We start from the raw sequence: 19,805 nt of genomic DNA, 5'->3' as shown, positions 1-19,805 counted from the left end.
TGGCGCAATGAATATCTTCATGGCATGTCGCCAGGTCAGCGAGACCTGTAATCCATAACTGGTTTTACACAGACAGATGGGTCTTCTTAGTCTCAGAGAAGAACATACTTTTCTGGCAGACAAGCCGAGTCACAATTCACTTTATATGAATATTTCTATTGCAAACAGACCCTGACAAAAACCAATGTAACAATTTGCAATAAGGAGAGGATTTCAGCTCCGTTTTTCTGTGCCTAGCAGATGCTTCCAGAGCGAGATGTTATGAAAGATGTAGCGCACCTTTTATGGAATTGTCTGCCATTTGCAAAACCTGTCCAAACAAGCTGTACTCCGTATATCAAAGAACAAAATCTATTTGCTTTTCATTTGATCATCCTTTCCTGACACATCTGGTTCGCCCCTGTTCTGCAGGCCTTTGGGAATAGACTTTTCGGAATAAGTAAAATCTGAAGACTTAAAGGTGATCTTCTCCTGTGTGAACACACAAAAGGTTACACAATCTGTACATCCAGTCCTCGCATTGATGCTGAATATGCACATGGAGGGCACAGGGCCTACACTATTTCTATTTGCAGAAAACGGTAGTGTAGACCTCCTCACGAAAACTGATACAGCATGATATATTAGAGGTTTGCATCATAGTCAGTTTTCCAATGCATTTTTTAAAAATTAAAATCTCATGATTAGTTTTATTTTAATTTGCATACATTTGTATTAATTAGGAAAGCAGCCTCCTGTACCCATGGATGAATAGAGGGGCTGATCAAATGTACCACCCACCTGTTTCCTTCAATGGGACTGCTGAAGATACCCTAGTAAAGTATATTCCAATCCTACAAAGGTGAATGGAGTAATTCTTGAAGGGGTTTTCCAGATTCCCAATATTCCTGAGCAATCTTCAGGGTAGGTCTTTATCTGAAAAGTGGGGTCTGCCGTTCAATTTCACCTCTGATTTTGGCTACCTCTGCTGATGGAATAACAAAAGTGAATGGAGCTTTCTACCTTTGTTTCTTTTGTTATTCTCGAATTAGAGGTTGCTGAAATAAAGTGGTTGGAGGAAATCCAGAGTGACTTAGCCCACCAATCTGATGGTGATCACCTGGAAAACCATCTTTAGTCATGAATAGAGCAGACGTGGGCATGCCCATGGGGAATGGGACCCCATTCCTGTTTTTGGGGATGGCTCCAGTAACATGACCCCACCAATTTAGCAGTTATTCCCTACCCACTGGATAATTTCAAAATACCTTTAATGTATTTAGTTCATATGTGGCCCCATCTAGAATTCATGTTCTGTTAGCAATCTAGAGGGGGGTCACTTTTTTCACGAGTGCCCTAGAAGCACAAAATGCCCCTATGAGACAGCATTTTAACATAATACTTACCTAAAAAAAGGACAGGTAAATTAGAATTACCTCATTTTTTAAATAGAATAGTTCTTCTCTAGCAGAACTATGTGGAATTGACATTAGTTCTTCATTGTCTTGGCTTTCCCTATATAAACTTTACAAAGTCATGGCCATAGCATTGTCATGAAAAATGCTAAATCAATAGAGGCCAATCTATTTTCCTGTGAGCCTTACAGATAGAAGTCAATATTTTGATACATGTTTTCTTCTTTATTTTTAGCACTCGATTCAATATCATGTCACTTCTGTCCAAATATCGAATTTGTGTGGTCAAAGGCCTGGTGTCATAATCACATGGTTATCATTGTATAGGCTTTTTGCATTCAAGGACCTTTCAAAAGTTATTGATAGCAAAGTTGTTAACTGTCCTAAAAAATATACACTTCCAACAAATCCTTGGCACAAAATGACTTTTTGCTGCAAACTGTATAATAAATTTTTAATGATTTATATGAAATGTTGTATAATGTTTTATTCTAGACACCTCTAGTGATGGATTTAGTGTTATGCATTCATTTCAAGTAAGAAGGTTGTAATACCTCTTTTCTCCTGTGGTAGTGCTGCAGGGAAACTGTTTATGTGCTTTCTGCCAGTTAATTGCTGATGTTTCCAGCAGTCCAACCCCCGAGCTTATTTGCTGTGGGCAACGGCATAGATTTTATAGGTGGAATAACTTTTGTACTATTGTATTGCACGTTTAATATATGATAAGTTATCAATAAATTCATTAAATAAATATATTATTTAAAAAAATATATAATATTTTATACTAAAATAACAGGTGCTATACTCATTTAATTGCTGTCGACAAAACAGCCAATGCACCCAAAAATTTACTTTTTATTCCCCCACTATAGGAGAATAGGTATAAGTCTTAGGCCACTTGCCTATGCACGGGAGAGATTTCCCAAACTGATGCTTGTACGCTGCTGAGTTCAGTCCAGTGATACAAGGTTTGTTCTGGAAAATCTCTCCAGTGCATGGAGTGTTTTTTCTTGGGCAAGTGGTCTTTAGGCCAGTTCCAGACATACCGAGCATCAAATCATATGATTTTCTTTCAGTAAAAACCATTCAGTCATATATCTGTTCAACAGTCTGTGTTTTGTATGCAGCTCTAATCATCTTTCAGCTTTGTCAGATTCTCTGCTCTGAGCTCCTTCCCTGAAACTCATGCAGGAAAAACTGACTGAGATGCATCCTTGTGCGTTCAGTATATTTTCACGGACCCATTGACTCAGAACAGAGTGGAACATGCTACAATTTTATTGAATCACATTCCAGACATAAAAAAATTATGTCTGAAAACTAGGATAGATTATCTTTGTGTCAGATTTCCGACCAAGTACAGTTCAATGACACATCAGACTTCACTTACACACTGGACTGAAGGATTATAGGTTGGGTCTGTATATGTGTTCAAACTAATTAGAGACGAGTAAATCTATTCATTGGTTTGTGGAATTAGTCCAAATTTGGCATTTTTCAGGTACTGAATCAAACCTGAATCTTTTCTGATTCACTTTAATAATAATAATTCCTTTATTTATGTAGCACACACAGATTACCAGTCCCTGTCTCCAATGGGGTTTACAATCTAATCAACCTACAAGTATGTTTTTGGACCCGAACCAAATCTTTTAAAAAATTTGATGAAGTTTCTGATGATTCACTCATGTCTTAACCTAATCTCCCATAATAAAATGTTACAATGTTACAATGAGTTACTGGGTATAGTTGAAATATCCCTGCCCACACAAGATAAATTAAAATATTGGCAGATATTGTATTTTTATATATGTTATTCTAATCTGTATGGGCTCATTTATACAGAACTGACATCACTGTAGATTTTCCATAAAACATCTGCAAATTTTACTCATTCAGTCTCTGACCCGAAAAGCTAAAGCTTGTATTATGAAGAGAAGTTAATTATAACGTCTTTACTATACTTTTAGTTTTAAATCTCTGTTGCTTTGTCACTATACAAACCGAAGACAAATCTATTATGGCTCCAGTATCACTCTTTTTATCTGTCGCCAGCTATAATTACATAGGTCCAGACAGACACGGCAGATAATTCTCCTCATTTGTAGCAAATTAGCAAGGTTATCTTGCTGAGAGCGTGTGAGAGACAGACGCAACACCGGGACCACCGGCATGGGAAGTGTGAGGTTCACAACCCAACAAATCTTGCATACTAAGTTGATAAGAAAACATAATAGTTACAAGCAGTTATAGAGTTTTATTGGGAAATATTTTGCTATTGAAATGCTCACTTTTCCCTCTCGCCGCCATCAGAAGCAGTTGGCACGGTACGATGAAAATCTGCTTTCTAAAAACCGTTGGCAGACAAATTTAACGAGTTTGTTCTTTGACATACTAACAAAGAATCTAAAACAGATGGATAGATTGTGAGCTCAAAAATACAGTTGAATAACTTCAACCGCAATGGCAGAGTCTTTCTACTGGCAGTCCCCAAACGCTAGTGACACAAAAGATGTTATTGCAGAGACAAGTGGAAAAGACAGATTAAAAAAAAATTCTATAGACACATAACTGTCAGCGTGATAAAATAACCTCAGAAATCTGGCAATTTCGCTCAATCCTCTTTCCAAATACCCACGTTTCTTAATTTTGTCAGCTGAAACTTGGAAACATTTTCAAGATGGGACCATGTGAGATGTTTATTTGTATGGTAGAGCATCTCCTTATAATTAGAACCTTAATGACGGGAATCATTTATAATGATATGTTTGTTATTATTATTATAGCTATTATTCATCTTATTGTCATTTATTTACCGTGGTGATGACTTATAATATTCTTTATCATTCTATTATATTTTATCTTATACTACACTACAGCTCTATGCCTACTGTTCATTGACTAATTAAATAATTGTATTCTATATTTTTATCAGTTTTCCCTTCGGCAGGCTCTTTCCTTTTTCTCAGTTGTACTTGAGCTACTGGGAATAGACTAGCTGTTATCATGTCTTTCATAGACAGTTTATTTGGAAGGCAGAAGACTTAGCTTCCATATCTCTCTGAAACCGGGAGCTCCAAAACCATATAGGACAATATATAAAAGTAATGACCAGATAATAAAAAATCAGCATGTTTCCTTATCTCTACGTCTCTTGCCCCCCCTATATAGACTTCTATGGAAAGCTGTAATATGACCCTTTTACTAAAGTACATCTTGATAAGTGAAGTAAGAACTAAAAAGTTTCTTATATTGAGCCTTAGGACACATTTCCAATGTTTTTGTGAAAGTTAGTGCCTTTTTAAAGAAAGAAGAAGCTTTCCATGTCATTTAGTGGTTAGTACACAAGTTAAGCACATAAATATTTTGCCAAAAAAGGTCCAGCTCACTAGTATTTCAGGGGCAGTTACTGTCGCAGTATGTGCTGTAGATCCCTCCTCAGGCTGGAGTAAGCAGTGGAGCAAAATATCAGATTAATCCCGGACCAAAACGCACCAGGTATTTAAAAAGTTAAAAAGTTTTGTCTTCAGACTTTAATTGAGAAATTCCAATTGTTCCATAAAACATATCCAGCATAGGTACAAGTAATATCATAACACCTACGCGTTTCAAGAAAGAAAAGTAAACTCACCTTCCAGCGCTCCCCGGCATCCATCGCCGCACCAACATTGGCTTCCGGTCCGTCGCAGGAACCATGACGTCACCCGCAGGATGACATCATAGTGTGTGTCGCTGTCGGCACACACATTAGAGAGTCAGCATGCGGCTGACGTCACAAAGACTGCAACGGACCGGGACCCGATGTCAGAGCCACAATTAATGCTGGGGTACGTCAGAAGGTGAGTTCACTTTTTGTTTGTTTTTTTCTTGACTCAAGTACAAGCCGAGTGCTGAAAAACTTGGCCTATACTCGAGTATATACATGAGGGCAGGGTTAGTATGTGTTGTTTCTTAGACTAATATTTTATGTCTCTGCGGACTGTTTATACCGCACTATTTTAGGAGGCTGCATCTCTGCAAACACAACAAATGGACGTCGCTGCTAATCAGGTTAATGTGATGCTCCCCATTCAATATCCCGCAGAACAAAAAGAGAATTAATGGATTGGGGGAAATGTTTTCTATAAGCACCGAGATAAATCCGAGAACCATACAGCAAATGTGATGGTAATAGAAACACTGATTTTAATACATAAGAAGAATTATCTACAGCACGTCTATAGATGTACAAGTAGATGACCATTATATGCAGCGCTTGTGAATGAGAATTAATACATTCTTATTTTTGTTAATTGCATTTTAAGGCCTTAAAGTCCTGGTATATTTCTCTATGAAGGTTTTGAATGTGTGAATTCTCATTTAAGTCCACAAGGCTCTGCATTCGCGGTAACTTTGTTGGGCAGAGATCTTTTTTCTTTCTTTGTTAGCTAAGTTGTATTGGTTTACTTCACTTTACATATCAAAAAAGCGGAGCAGAACTATTAATAGTTGTGCATCGGTAAACCCCCTAATATCCTGCCTCCCCACATTTACATGCACATTACAAAAACATAAGGTAAAGTGACCAACCCCTTTAAGAAGCACAAGCTGGTATATGTGAAATAAACTTCTAGAAATACTGTAGGGATCTGAGTCTTCATAAGACATAAGCTATTTTGCAACTGTGCCAATTTTTGCATTCAATGATATACCATATAATTTTAGAGAACATAATATTTTAAGTATAATACATCCTATATGAATAGACAGATTTTCTTTTTTTAATTGAGACTTTTATATATTTTATACTGTACATCTATTTTCTTGCTATGGAGTATGTGTCCCCGCTCTCATCCCTTGCTGGTATCATGTGCCTATTCCCAATCATGTTACCATCTGTGTGCACACGCTCCTTTTTTTTAGTTTTTGCGGCCAGCTGTGCATATAAGGGTATGGAGTATTTCCCTGTGCATGTCTATGAGAAGTAACACCGCTGATTACAATAGCCTACACTTTATCAAGGTGTGACAGATACAGATGGACATACCAAAGCCCCAAATAGACCTCTACACTCCAACAAACAGCACATACACACAGCGGGAAACTCCAAACAAAAGCTAATTTATGGAAAAATATGTGTTCCTAATCAAAGCCCGGCTCTGCTGGGAACCATATAACACACAGTAATCCGTACATGCAGATGCTTTCATCTTACATTACCAATTTGGTACCATTCCAGGCCCTCTCATCTTACCTTATCACCCTGTGTGAGCCCGCGCTCTGCTGGTGTCTTGACAATGTGCTTCTCTCCAGGCCCTTCAGGCAGCACAGAGGAATTCCCATTCTCATCAGATGGAACACAAAGGACTTACTGACCTGCTCTGAAAGTTAATTTCTACATCTAAAATTGATATATTGGTCTACAAAAAGAGTAATTAAGCATGAAGCACAACCGACAGCTCTCCTCTTGTACATTAAACCTCCCCGAATTTACTGTACTAGTTGTGCCAATAACATCACACAGAGGTTACACCGTAGTGAGAGCGCAGATAGGAAATGTTTGAGGGAAAGATGAAAAGAAAAGGACATGGTGATAACAATTGCAGCTTAATTTATTAATTTTTACTCTTCTAATGGAGAGCAATATCTTAACATAGCAGAATATTGGATTTGGAGCTGAATCTCCATAGCATTTGTATTCACTGGGATAATATCCACTTGGATCTGAGGATCACATTAACAAACAGAATGGGGAAACAGAATAAATGGAGACAGGCTCCTGCTGCAGACCGAGTGGGGATAGGCTCCTGCTGCAGACCAAGTGGGGATAGGCTCCTGCTGCAGACCGAGTGGGGATAGGCTCCTGCTGCAGACCAAGTGGGGATAGGCTCCTGCTGCAGACCGAGTGGGGATAGGCTGCTGCTGCAGACCGAGTGGGGATAGGCTCCTGCTGCAGACCGAGTGGGGATAGGCTCCTGCTGCAGACCGAGTGGGATAGGCTCCTGCTGCAGACCGAGTGGGGATAGGCTCCTGCTGGAGATCGAGTGGGGATAGGCTCCTGCTGCAGACCAAGTGGGGATAGGCTCCTGCTGCAGACCGAGTGGGGATAGGCTCCTGCTGCAGACCGAGTGGGGATAGGCTGCTGCTGCAGACCGAGTGGGGATAGGCTCCTGCTGCAGACCGAGTGGGGATAGGCTCCTGCTGCAGACCGAGTGGGATAGGCTCCTGCTGCAGACCGAGTGGGGATAGGCTCCTGCTGGAGATCGAGTGGGGATAGGCTCCTGCTGCAGACCAAGTGGGGATAGGCTCCTGCTGCAGACCGAGTGGGGATAGGCTCCTGCTGCAGACCGAGTGTGGATAGGCTCCTGCTGCAGACCGTGTGGGGATAGGCTCTTGCTGCAGACCGAACAGGGATAGGCCCCTGCTGCAGACCAAGTGTGGATAGGCTCCTGCTGCAGACCGAGTGGGGATAGGCTCCTGCTGCAGACCGAGTGGGGATAGGCTCCTGCTGCAGACCAAGTGGGGATAGGCTCCTGCTGCAGACAGAGTGGGGATAGGCTCCTGCTGCAGACCAAGTGGGGATAGGCTCCTGCTGCAGACCGAGTGGGTATAGGCTGCTGCTGCAGACCGAGTGGGGATAGGCTCCTGCTGCAGACCGAGTGGGGATAGGCTCCTGCTGCAGACCGAGTGAGGATAGGCTCCTGCTGCAGACCGAGTGGGGATAGGCTCCTGCTGCAGACCGAGTGGGGATAGGCTCCTGCTGCAGACCAAGTGGGGATAGGCTCCTGCTGCAGACCGAGTGGGGATAGTCTCCTGCTGCAGACCGAGTGAGGATAGGCTCCTGCTGCAGACCGTGTGGGGATAAGCTCTTGCTGCAGACCGAGTGGGGATAGGCTCCTGCTGCAGACCGAGTGGGGATAGGCTCCTGCTGCAGACCGAGTGGGGATAGGCTCCTGCTGCAGACCGAGTGTGGATAGGCTCCTGCTGCAGACCGAGTGGGGATAGGCTCCTGCTGCAGACCGAACAGGGATAGGCCCCTGCTGCGGACCAAGTGTGCATAGGCTCCTGCTGCGGACCGAGTGGGGATAGGCTCCTGCTGCAGACCGAGTGGGGATAGGCTCCTGCTGCAGACCGAGTGGGGATAGGCTCCTGCTGCAGACCGAGTGGGGATAGGCCCCTGCTGCAGACCGAGTGTGGATAGTCTCCTGCTGCAGACCGAGTGGGGATAGGCTCCTGCTGCAGACCGAGTGGGGATAGGCTCCTGCCACAGACCGAGTGGGGATAGGCCCCTGCTGCAGACCGAGTGTGGATAGGCTCCTGCTGCAGACCGAGTGGGGATAGGCTCCTGCTGCAGACTGAGTGGGCATAGGCTCCTGCTGCAGACTGAGTGGGGATAGGCTCCTGCTGCAGACCGAGTGGGGATAGGCCCCTGCTGCAGACCGAGTGTGGATAGTCTCCTGCTGCAGACCGAGTGGGGATAGGCTCCTGCTGCAGACCGAGTGGGGATAGGCTCCTGCTGCAGACCGAGTGTGGATAGTCTCCTGCTGCAGACCCAGTGTGGATAGGCTCCTGCTGCAGACCGAGTGGGGATAGGCTCCTGCTGCAGACCGAGTGGGGATAGGCTCCTGCCGCAGACCGAGTGGGGATAGGCCCCTGCTGCAGACCGAGTGTGGATAGGCTCCTGCTGCAGACCGAGTGGGGATAGGCTCCTGCTGCAGACCGAGTGGGGATAGGCTCCTGCTGCAGACCGAGTGGGGATAGGCTTCTGCCGCAGACCGAGTGGGGATAGGCTCCTGCTGCGGATCGATTGGGGATAGGCTCCTGCTGCAGATCGAGTGGGGATAGGCTCCTGCTGCAGATCGAGTTGGGATAGGCTCCTGCCGCTGACCGAGTGGGGATAGGCTCCTGCCGCTGACCGAGTGGGGATAGGCTCCTGCTGTAGACTGAGTGGGGATAGGCTCCTGCTGCAGACCGAGTGGGGATAGGCCCCTGCTGCAGACCGAGTGTGGATAGTCTCCTGCTGCAGACCGAGTGTGGATAGTCTCCTGCTGCAGACCGAGTGTGGATAGTCTCCTGCTGCAGACCGAGTTGGGATAGGCTCCTGCTGCAGACCGAGTGGGGATAGTCTCCTGCTGCAGACCGAGTGGGGATAGGCTCCTGCTGCAGACCGAGTGTGGATAGGCTCCTGCTGCAGACCGAGTGGGGATAGGCTCCTGCCGCAGACCGAGTGGGGATAGGCTCCTGCTGCAGACCGTGTGGGGATAGGCTCCTGCTGCAGACCGTGTGGGGATAGGCTCCTGCTGCAGACAGAGTGCAGACCGCCCCCTGCTGCAGTCAGATTATGGGAAGTTCCTGCTACAGAGAGAGTAGAGTGAGTTTCCTGCTCCAGCAAGTTGTCATACAGACTGTAACAGAACAGTGAGAAGGAGGAAGGAGAACATAGTTGATATCATAGGGAAGGTTTCTTTATATTTTATTAATTTGAAATTGAAAAATAAGAAAGGACCAAAATAAAAAAGTGATCAGTAGATGAATCAGTAAGATATTATTTGTTTAATTTTATAAATATATTTTTTGCTTGTTTGGCGTAACAATAACACCTGTGGAGCTGTGAAAATTTTTTAGATTTTGTTAAACTTATCCCATAACCTTCAGATGACTTCAGAGTTTAATTCAGAACAATTATAACCCATGGATAAGGTTTAGATGGCAGGGTGCTGTTACACAATCTGTATTTTGCCTTATGGTTTTAGCTGTAACGTTTAGCCCAACCACATCATCATTCAGGCAATGGCCAAACTCCGAGGGATAGTGGGGGTCATTTACTAAGGGCCCGATTCGCGTTTTCCCGACTTGTTTCCCGAATATTTCTGATTTGCACCAATTTTCCCTGTATTGCCCCGGGATTTTGGCGCCCGCAACCGGATTTTGGCGCATCGGTGGCGGCATGCACGCGACAGAAATCGGGGGGCGTGGCCGAACGAAAACCCGACGGATTCGGAAAAAACGCCGCCTTTAAAAAAAAAAATATGTTGCGAAAATTGCACTTACCTTCACTAGGAATAGGCCGCTGAATTTCAGGGCATTCCACCGGGGTCTCGGCGGACTTCAGCGCAGCAGCGACATCTGGTGGACGGCGGAGAAACTACCTTAATGAATCCCGGCCGGACCCAAATCCACCGCAGAGAACACGCCGCTGGATCGCGAATGGGCCGGGTAAGTAAATCTGGCCAACAAGTGCAACAATGTAACAGATCTATATTCCATGTGATGTCACACGATGTGGTCGCATATTACCGCTTTTGGCTATTTCTATATTATATAATTTTCCTTTTCGAATTATATTTTAAGCTATTGTCTATCTCTATTTTACAAGATGCCAGCACAAGAGAACAAACTACAAACAAAATCTAAGCATATAACTAACTTTATGTAGTGCAATATTATGTGCTGTACCTTATGTTTTAAGCATTACAGAATCTGCCTGCATGAAATGACTCAGACTTACCGAAATTCAATGAACTCTTCCCCATTTAGAATATTTTATAGGACAACGAGGCAACACAACATATGGAATCTGTTAAAGTAGAACTTAGAACTCTATTCCATGAGTTAGAGGAAGAGCACTCTTGGGTTTTATAGCAAATCTTTTGGGGTATTTGCCAACAGACCAGGCTTTGGAGACATACAAGAACTGAATGTTGTTCGGCAGATATATATGGTGAATCTGTCCAAGTTGGATAACAGAATGTAAAAGAGATCCTCACAAGTTAATCTCTGGCAAATGTAACATTTCAGCCTAATCTTCTTCTTTTTTTTTAATACGTGACACTTCATGTCTTCCAAACATTAAGACTTCCGCTAGGTAACAATTCAACATGTAAACAACGTGAAAATAACAAACCTGATTATAGCTTCCTGGATATTAAGCCAATGATATAACATAACACTTTCCGTTTCTCTAAGCTTCCAATATGTACTTTCCAAATCGCAATCCCTTACTCATACAGTGTTCCTGCCAGCAAATAAAAAGCACGCGCAGGCCAGCTCAGCAGAAATTGCTTCAATAACGCAACAAGTTGATATGATATGAAAGAAATGTAAAACTGAAATTGTGCTCTGTAAAACCAGAACTACATTCAGATACGATTCAGCCACGATTCAGCCAGTGGAAGACAGATGTCTTATGGACCTCCATTACGAGGCATGAGATTGCATTCCCTGGAACTCGGACTGTTACGTCTATGTTCTCTCATACACTGCAGGTTTTTATTTATGTTATTAGTGAAATGTTTTCTGTAATTTATTTGTTAAGGATACATATATGGTGCATAATATCAATACTAGGCTCCCATTTTGCCATATGTACTGTATCTATCCTTATGGCACATTGCATGGATTATTTAGTATTAAACTTTTATCGTAAATGCTACAAAAAAGGCAATTAATAGAGTCCAATACTCTGGTCTGTTATGTCAATCTCTGCAAGGCCATCGAATAGTTATTAGGTTTGATTTAACAAAAAAGAAAAAAAATTGGCAGCTCTCCAAAAATCCAAAATTCCAAATGGTGAAGTTTATTGAAACAGTGGCGACGTTTCTTAGTACAAGATAAGTTCTTTAGGTTTGTTCCTAAGTTGAATTTGTATGTAAGTCAGAACTCAGAGACGGTCCGTCTGTTACTATATATATATATATAATATATATATATATATATATATATATATATATATATATATATATATATAGCTGTTAGGCATGTACTGTTGTAGTATTCATAATATATGAATATACACCTATTTCAGTGCAAATATTCAAGGCTTCCAAAATAATCTCATCATGACACAGCAGGTAATTGGGATTTGAGGAAGTACAGAATCAACCGTAATTTACATTTTCACAATTTTATAAAAGATTTACTTAGAAACTGATACAACCTTATCATAAGTCAGTAATTTTTCAGTTCCTATACAAAATCATTATCAGGGTTTGGTCTACTGGAATAGATGTGGGCCTATTTAGGATTCAGAGCCCAGATAAAATAACAATCTCTGTATTACTTATTCACAGAAGTCAATGCTATTGATATAGGGAGTAACCACATGTCTTCTATTTCGGAAACATAATATTTAGACCCAACTTGCATTGACATGGATGGTAAAAACCAGCAAAAACCAATGATGCCCACAAAACAGTATATATGTGAAATGGTTTGCTGTCTAAAGAAATACCTGCAATCTATATACTATTTTCTGCATCTGAGCTCTGCCAAGCATTTCCTGTAAAGTTTATATGTGCACTCTGTTTGCCATAGAGATCAATGAAAGTCGTTTCAAGTTTTTACTCAGAGCCCCAGTGATGTAGTGAATGTGAAGCTAAACACAAGGAACATTGTACCAACTTCTTATAGGAACTGCAGAAATCAAAGAGATGTGAGATTCAGAGAGTGTTCTGTATCAGTGTGAAGTCTGGTGCACACTAGGGAATGGATACCATGAAGCAGCAAGGTGTATAGACGCAGTATAGCTGTCTATGTGCATCAGACACTCACGTCTGTTTATACTGTGTACTGTTCTGTGCCACATCAGCGCTCATTCTTGTGCCTTCTAGAAAACCCTTAACACTGTATTTTTCTCCCTCAGCCATGCATCTATTTGGTCTAAACTGGCAGCTTCAGCAGACAGAAAACGACACTTTTGAGAATGGAAAAGTAAATTTGGAAGTTGTGCCAACTCATACTGTAAACGTGCCCGCCGGTGACAATGGTAAGAAATTACATCCAATCTTTTACAAGTGTTTATTCTATTTTCCTGTAAAATTCTATTTAGCACAACTCAGTATCAAATTAGTTTTCCGGAATAGATCTTAACCTTGTAAATGAAGATGTTATTTTTAGTAGATTTAGTAGACAGGTTTACCTCCGCAACACACTGAAATAAAAGTTGTATATCATAAGATGAAAAGGTTACAATTACAATGAGTTGAGAAACTACGACTACAATATTATAATTATTACTACTACTGCTACATTATAACAAATAAACATACACTCTCATCCATTGTCTACTCCCCCACCTCCGCTTCCCCAATATTGAAGTCTATTTAGAATACACTCTAATTTACAGTATCTAAACATATCTTCAGTATTTAGGTCATGTGCTACTTATTTTTATATCCTTGTATATCTGTTCTGCCACTATCTCCTCTCCTCGCAGTGTTTATTTTTGTCATTCTCATTGTTAGCGTGCACCTACTGAGTTCAGAACTTTAGGCATTGTTATTGCCGGGCTGCTTGAATGCCAGGTTCCTCCAGTCCTCGATGCTATAACATCCAACAATCACCAATTAAACCTCTGACTTCTATATTTCTGTCGGCTCATGGTCTTCAGTCTTCTCCTAGGACAATGACAAAGTGCGTGGCACCATCACTAATGGAGCTATAAGTACTTCTTTATCTCACTTATGTGGGAGGACAAGTGAGGACACATGACGTAGGAGATTAGATTCTCTCTGATGGGTCAAGCCTTTTCCTTTCCAATCTCTTTAAATAGTACATGTTTTGTAGTTTATTGCTGTAAAACATCATTATTGTATACCAGAACTTTACATAATTTTATAATTTGTATGACAACAACTCGTTTCATGACAGATTGGGGGGAATTTATTAAGACTGGCATTTTAAAACCCCCATCAACAATCTGGTGCCCATATTTACTAAGAGGCTTCAGCTTCTTTTGTCGGACGTGTTTAGACCAGATGTCACCTAGTGGCGTTTTTACCTATAGTCTCCTCCGAGACTATAGTAAATGTGTCAGGCTAGGACATTCATGCATTCGCCCCCAACAGCTTACCCCATTCGTCAATTTGGGCATTTCAGGGTAGAAAACCATCTGAACTGGCGGAGATGTGGAGATTTATGTGCCTTTTCCACCATAAAACTTCTACCCCATAGTCTTCACATGTAGTCTCCCCCATTGTCTTCAACTGTCCACATCGAAGCTCTCAATCTAAAATGAAAATTGTCCACATTTTTTTATTTTTATTTAATATTTTTAACATTTTTAGAGTTAGAGGAAATTGTTATAAATCCACATTAACAAGGGATTAACATACAAACTTCCTGTAGATTAGCCACCACGCTTGATTCATCTCAATGTTACACGTCCCCATGCCAATGAGTATATAGATAGCGATGAAGATCAACCACATCTTCGTTATCTTCTTTCCTATGGCAATATTTCTTTCCAGAGAGTAAGGGGTAAACTTGCCTTTATTGCCCTCTGCAGAGAGCAGGTGAAGTTGATCTAATATTGTATCACTTGAAAGAATATTGATTTATTCCCCTTTTACCCGATGGTTTCCCGTTTCATGCAGGCTGCTGTGTATGACAGAATTTCAGCCGTGTGAAGTTATGTTGTGTGGTTATTTGCACACAAACATGTAATATGTTACCTGAAGTCATTCCATAGCACTCATATTACATCCAAGGTTATGTCATGGGGTGATAGCATGCTATTGATTGTCTATATATACTTCACCTTGCTGGGTGACTTACTGATTAGCGAGACACATTTTGCAGTCTGCTCTCCTCCGAACCAAGCCGCTTCCCTTAATGGTTTCCTTTGCACATTAGAAATGGATGTACCTGGCCAAATTATTCTGCATAAATGTGGCATATGTGTCAGTGTTTGAACAAGTGATGATAGCTTCAGATATGAACTCTCTGCTCACAATCTGCTATTACAAGCATTGGAATTAAATCAGCAGACCGTTATGTGACATGCTGTATAGTATGGCACTGGAATTCTAAGCACAATCTATTCAGCTCAGAATATTACAAAAGAAGCTTTAACATACATTCATTGCATAGAGAACAGGATTTGGATAAATATATTTTCTTAGGTGTGATAATGACCTTTGAACCCACTAGAACCATACCCCTAAATATTGATGCTACAGTATATAGAATATAAATGAATAGAGACCATTTATTGTCTTATTCTAACTGAGCGGCAATAAACTTGAACATTTAGCAATCTAGTTAAAGGCTTATGTAGAAGCCTTTCACAGCCTGACATACAGCCTTGGACGTACACTTCAAAAGCATTGTCCACTGTCAAATTTTTGGAAATGTGCTCATAACCTTTTCCTGATTGATGGACAGCAACAATTCAAAGTGACATAACTTCTGCTTTTATAGGATGGTCACACTTGTTAATGTTCAATTAATTAAGGGAATTTTATTTGCAGCACCATTTCATAAAAGTGATATGGGGCTTCATTTTTTGTAGTTAATTTTATGTAACTAAGGACATGGTTATACCTAGCTTTAAGTTTTGTGTTTTTATTTAAAATTATGTGCAGAATTGGGTTTCCTTTTCATGTGACTGGGAGATTCAGCTGTAATATATAATCACAAAACACAAACTCCAAGGAATCACAAAACACTTATTACAAGGAAAGCAAATTCCACACTTCTTTACAAGAGCACATGGTATGGTATATTTCATATTTAATTTCTAAGTGAAATAAATCATTATTTGTTTTCTGCTTCTTAAGATTATTAAATCGATCTTCTATGTTTTCTAGAAACAGGAAATGTGAAATAATTTCATGCTCTGAGTACTAGAGATCACCATCCTTCTATTGATCTATTTGTCTCCTTTCAACATGTTGATCCTTACAGTTGTTGTATTATATTATAATAGATACTGTATATTATTTCATTCTCATTACCACTGTATCTATAAGCCATGGATCTTAATTCATGCAACACCTTATTCATCTAACAACACCTGGGTTAGGATTCTTATTTCAGATAATGATCTCATTAATAGGCTAGAAATTAGCCTAATAGTGACTGGTGCCACCCACCAGCCATATATTAAAAATAGTTATTCCCGGAAAACCCCTTTAAGTCCTTCCTTGATATTTATTTTGTATTTCTTTCTATGTCTTGCCATTTAATTCCTTTATATAAAGGCTATAATGCTCTGCTGTGGTCGAACAGTGATTGCACTGACCATATTTCACTTATTGAGCAACAGTGTCGAGGATGAGACTCAGAGCATCATAGTCATATATCAAGTAAGGAGGCTCTTCGAAAAAACTTTGTTGCTTGAAGTTCCATCCTTGCCATTTTGGTCTGTCCGACAAATCCGGCCACTATCTGGTACTAGATTCCTAGACCAACCACGGCTGTGTGATGTAGCCCTAATTGAGCCCAAGGCTGGTTTGATGAAAGTTGCTTTAACCTAAAGTGGGTCGTACCAACTATGACTGTTTGTCAAGATGGTTGGGTTGCTTGATATCTAATGAAGGACAAAGGAGAATATTATTTTGTCCGGCACTATTGAGAAGGAGGTTGTGGTAGGACAAATGTTATTTATATGTGCCATAGGAGAAAGATTTCCCCACATCTAAAGTAAGTTGTGGACTCTATAGTGTGACTGTACACAGATTGATGATGAACTGAGATCTGGTATAGTTTTAGAGTGAAGTTGAAGAAGCCTTATATAAGAGGTGATTATACAAATGTAATAGAAGGGGATCGTTTTCCTGTTCAATGGTATAAAGTCTGGTTATAACAGTAAAAATTTCCAAGCACTGTAAGGGGCAAATAAAGTTGTAGATATATGACATGCAGTCTTATTAGCAATCAATCTTTCTTGTAGAACTGGATCATGTCCAAACTGAGAAATATTTTCTTTCTTTTAGGGAAATCTGGAGGTCTTGGACAAGAAAACAATACGATAGACTCTGGAGAACTGGATGTTGGTCGGCGAGCGCTTCAAGAGATTCCTCCAGGTGTATTTTGGAGATCACAGATTCCCATTGATCAGCCACAATTCCTAAAGTTCAATATTACCCTTCCGAAAGATGCGCTCATTGGAGTATATGGAAGGAAAGGATTGCCTCCATCTCACACTCAAGTAATGACTTGATTCTCTTTCTCCTTGTGGCCGTTTTAAGCTAAAATATTTTTCATAAATTATTTTCCTTTGTTTAAACAAAATAAAAGTAACTAAATGCAGGTATTTGTTGGCACTAGCAGGAAATAGTAATTTATATACCCCTCCACTAACATTACTCACCTCCTTTCCATGGGCCCCGTGCCAATGACATGTGTAACTCAAAAGCAGGTACGCCGCTGCTCACAAAATGAAGGGGTATTACTGCTAAGCCGATAGGCTACTCATTAGCTGCCATGCAATTGTTTAGTATACATTTCTCTATATAAGAACCTCACACTGGCTTACAAGCCGGTATTTCCATCATTAAGTTGTGTATTTGCTTGTTAGTCAACACTCTATATTTCCCATTGGGAGAAACTGTATATCTGCTGCCATTGATTTCCAGTGATCAGACATATGTTGTTTTAATGACTGGGCTGAGGGAGGGGGAAAGTACAAGTGATTGGCGTTGCCATTTAGGAAATCACTGTGCATGCTGCTTCATGTAGGACACCTGTGAACATGCGAGGCAGACGCTATTTCAGCTTGCTTGTTGGGGAATGAGGGGATATGTTCTCAGCTAAGACAAGTTGTTTTTATACTGCATATGAATTAAAAGATAGGATTAAGGTTAGTAAACATGTACCATCTGTAATACCAGAGCGGAATTATATTTCTCCTATTTAGCAGTATATGTAAGTATATCTATGTGTATATACATTGTTATTCCAGTTTCACTACATGGGGCTTATTTAGCAGGGCTTCTGCACCAGAACACTGGAGTAGAAGCCCTGTAATAATTGTGGATGCTATTGTATCGCTAGCACTTGCGATTATTGTGGCCTTTCTGCCGCTTCTATGCCAGGTGAGTGGTCCGGTGTGGGGTGTGAAAAGTCAGTGGCTGCGCCCATTTCTATACTAGGTAGAGCCTCTTAGCCACTTGATGTATCCGGCTGTGCTGGGGGAATGCCAGGGCTATCATACGCTGGTGCACAATAAATAACTTGCTATGGAAAATAAGGGGGTTATTGTAAATTAGCCGATGTAGAAAGAAAGTTGCCAAAGACCTTATATTACTTGGTGGCTGATGGTTCCAGCTGTCAGTGATGTCACTGTCCCTGTGGGATGACATGAGACGGTGGTATGTGACAGTAAGTAATATAAATCATATTTACATAGAAGTAATAGGAAATTTCAGCATACAGAAGATATTTCTTCTCTCTTGGCATATTTGTTCTAGTAAATTCTTAATTTTTTTACAAAATAGCAGTTTTGTACATAGATGGAAATTAAATATGCCTAGCCCCAAAGGAAACAAGTCCTCCACACACTCATAGTACTTGTTACAGCCAATTGTCATTTACTTCATAAACATCTAGAAGAAATAATTGAAGAACTGTGCTATGTAGAGTTCTAAGGCATTGTTCTAAGCCATTCATAGAACATTGATGGGGAACCTTTTAGTGCCCAAACTACATCCAAAACTTTCTTATCTATCACAAATTGCCAACACAGCAATTTTAGCAGTAATTGTTTTCTAACTGCTCTTCCACAGCTTTCCATTGTATCAGTGTCCTGATGTCAGATGTCTTGAGTCATGTCTAAAGAAAGCTCTCAGATAACGGCCCACAGAGAGGGTTCTGAGTGTGCCATAGATTCGCTACCACTGCTCTAGAACTATATTATGTGGAATGTAATAGCTTAGAGTAAGGCATGTGGTATTCATAGTGTCCTAGTAGATAAATGACAACCGTATAAACAACCCATGTTATCACATATTATTCCACTATCCATCACAAGATGATAATGTCACATTTATAACACAAGATGGAGGATCATCAAGTCCAACCTATAAATCCTACAGAGGAAGGCAATAAAAATCCTACATGGTCAAATAGCCCATAGTATGGAAAAATTCCTGCGAGACCGTCAATATGGCTGTCAAAAATAACAATTAACAAAAATTAACAAAATGTTTTGTTCCCGTAACATACAATATTTTTGCTCTCTTGCACATTTCCAAACTTTCAGTCAACATCAGCACAATATCCTGGGGCAGTGAGTCCCATAGTCTTCCTAGTCTTAAGAAAACTACTATGAGTTCAAAAGTTGAATTTAGTCTTCATAAATATAGCCTTCTATGGTCCCCAACTTTAACGGGATCCACGTCTACTAAATATTGAATTGTTGATGAAGCTACAATATTGTAATCCTCCGTCTTGTGTTGTGAATGTGACATTATCATCTTGTGACGGACAGTGAAATATTATGTGACAACGTGGGTTGTTTATACAGTTGTCATTTAGCGACCATGGGAGATATTAATAAATAGGATAACATTTTTTTTTGTTTGACAGGAGCTGTGCACATTTAAGTCATATGAGAAAGTTTATATCTCTACATGTTTACAGATATTCTGTTCCCATAGTTTATGTTGCTCTGGCATTTCTCACTGTTCTGAATTTGAATAATTAATTAAT

At 40.7% G+C, this 19,805-nt stretch overlaps 1 protein-coding gene across 19 annotated transcripts in view; it reads left to right on the top strand.

Moving 5' to 3' along the window:
• The window catches only part of TENM3 (teneurin transmembrane protein 3), a 1,383,253-nt gene that overhangs the window by 1,215,046 nt on the left and 148,402 nt on the right, over positions 1–19,805 (top strand). For all 19 annotated transcript variants that reach the window (XM_072123399.1, XM_072123501.1, XM_072123484.1 and 16 more), the window contains 2 exons: positions 13,015–13,137; positions 17,090–17,304. In XM_072123399.1, coding sequence (XP_071979500.1) covers positions 13,015–13,137; positions 17,090–17,304 — 338 coding nt within the window. The remainder of the gene's footprint in view (positions 1–13,014; positions 13,138–17,089; positions 17,305–19,805) is intronic.

This window comes from Engystomops pustulosus, chromosome 1 (assembly GCF_040894005.1).
Source record: "Engystomops pustulosus chromosome 1, aEngPut4.maternal, whole genome shotgun sequence".
Taxonomy (NCBI): Eukaryota; Metazoa; Chordata; class Amphibia; order Anura; family Leptodactylidae; genus Engystomops; species Engystomops pustulosus.
Note: the sequence above shows the minus strand (reverse complement) of the source record. Positions and strands in the feature narration are given on the sequence as shown.